The sequence below is a fragment of the Otolemur garnettii genome, unplaced genomic scaffold, assembly GCF_000181295.1.
Source record: "Otolemur garnettii isolate 467f Iridium unplaced genomic scaffold, OtoGar3 scaffold00058, whole genome shotgun sequence".
Lineage (NCBI taxonomy): Eukaryota > Metazoa > Chordata > Mammalia > Primates > Galagidae > Otolemur > Otolemur garnettii.
This window is the reverse complement of record NW_003852453.1, coordinates 9,501,324-9,502,825: the sequence shown is the minus strand read 5'-3', so window position 1 is coordinate 9,502,825 and position 1,502 is coordinate 9,501,324. Positions and strand designations below refer to the sequence as shown.

Below are 1,502 nucleotides of genomic sequence, written 5' to 3'. Positions count from 1 at the left end.
CTTTGGCTCACATCATAAAACAAGCTTCAACTTGAAGTAATTACCAGGAAGCAGCTGGAGATTTCTCCCAGCTTAAGGAACAGACTAGATTCATCTAATAAGATAATTAATGCCAATTACAGTTTTGTTAAATAAGCAATTTGAAATTTTGGCCAAGAAGGCATTCACTGTCTTAATGGTTGTGGAACAGAGTTGGCATCATTGCTAACACCCTATAAAAGTCTATTTTAATAAATCCAACTATGTTAAAAGATATACTTGATTTCCTAATATTTAGAAATTTTACACTGACATTCAAGTGAAGTTAGTTAATGTTTTCTTGGTTATGCATAGGATATATTTTTCTGATTTTTATACCAATGTTATTTAGTTGTAGAATTTGGAAGCATTCCTCTTTCTTTCTGGGTTCTGTAACATTTTAAATAACAGTAAGGTTATTACTTGGTAGAGATTCCCTGTGAAAGCACCCAAATCTGCTGCTTTTCAGGGACAATCTTAACATTATACTGCTCTGTCTTGAATATATATCTTTTGGGATCTGCTTTAGTGATTTATATTTCTTAGAAAGTTATCCATTTTTCTTGAGTTTTCAAAATTATTTGTTAAAAGCTGAAGTCTATTATAAATTGTTTTAATCTTTCATGAGATGTAAGTCTGGAAATAGCCTGAGTAATTCCTTACCTTGGTAAAATAATTTTTTCTTCAGCTGTTAGGAAGGCATAGTCATTAAAAGTGCTAAATTTCAGAGATGGTGGGTATTTGAATGGTTTTGCTCCAAAATTGAATTCACATTGTTGATATGACATGAAACTAGCTGCAGCAAAAAATCCAGATCTACAAATAAAAATGAATACGGAGGTCAATAGAATTGATAAAAAAACAAAGTTTACACACAGTGTTTTAAATGTAGAATGAGTTAGTCAACCCTAGCAGAAAGGAAGAGTGCTGTCTACCAACCTCCACAGGTTTATAAACCAGAGAATAGCTTGTCCTTGTCTTCCTATATCAAACTTTGGGAAAGTTTTAGGTCTGATCAAATGGGTCCCCAATTACTTGAAATAAATCAGTGTCCCATCATAATTGCCTACATAAAGGGACAAAGATGTTTTTTCCTGGAGAAAAGTACATTCCATGAATCAATTCAAACTTTGACTGAGAAAAGCTACTTACACAGTAGATGAAAAGACTTGCTTCTCAGGAGGCAGCCGGTTGCCATTTAAAAAGAAGATCATTTGCTTTTCATTCAAGTCTAACAGAAACCCTACTGTGTCTCCTAGAGGATAAAGCAAAACACTGTTAGGATAATAATGCTATGTACCACCAGGATTCTGCTCAACCTCAAGTGTGTCAGTAACATTGTATTAAGTTTGCTTCTTCAGTCACCCATGGTCACCTTTCTTGTTTCTTCTTCAACTGATCTCACCCCTACATAACAATATCTTAATTTACTGTAGAGGAAAATGTTGCCAATTAAACTGACAAACTATTAATTTTAAGATGCA

General features: G+C 33.5%; 1 protein-coding gene across 1 annotated transcript in view; it reads right to left on the bottom strand.

Moving 5' to 3' along the window:
• RSPRY1 (ring finger and SPRY domain containing 1) overlaps nt 1-1,502 on the bottom strand; it is a 60,319-nt gene that overhangs the window by 12,962 nt on the left and 45,855 nt on the right. The window contains exons 11-12 of the mRNA XM_012806842.2: nt 1,171-1,273; nt 682-834 (exon numbers count right to left, since the gene is read on the bottom strand). Of these exons, the coding sequence (XP_012662296.2) occupies nt 682-834; nt 1,171-1,273 (256 nt within the window). The remainder of the gene's footprint in view (nt 1-681; nt 835-1,170; nt 1,274-1,502) is intronic.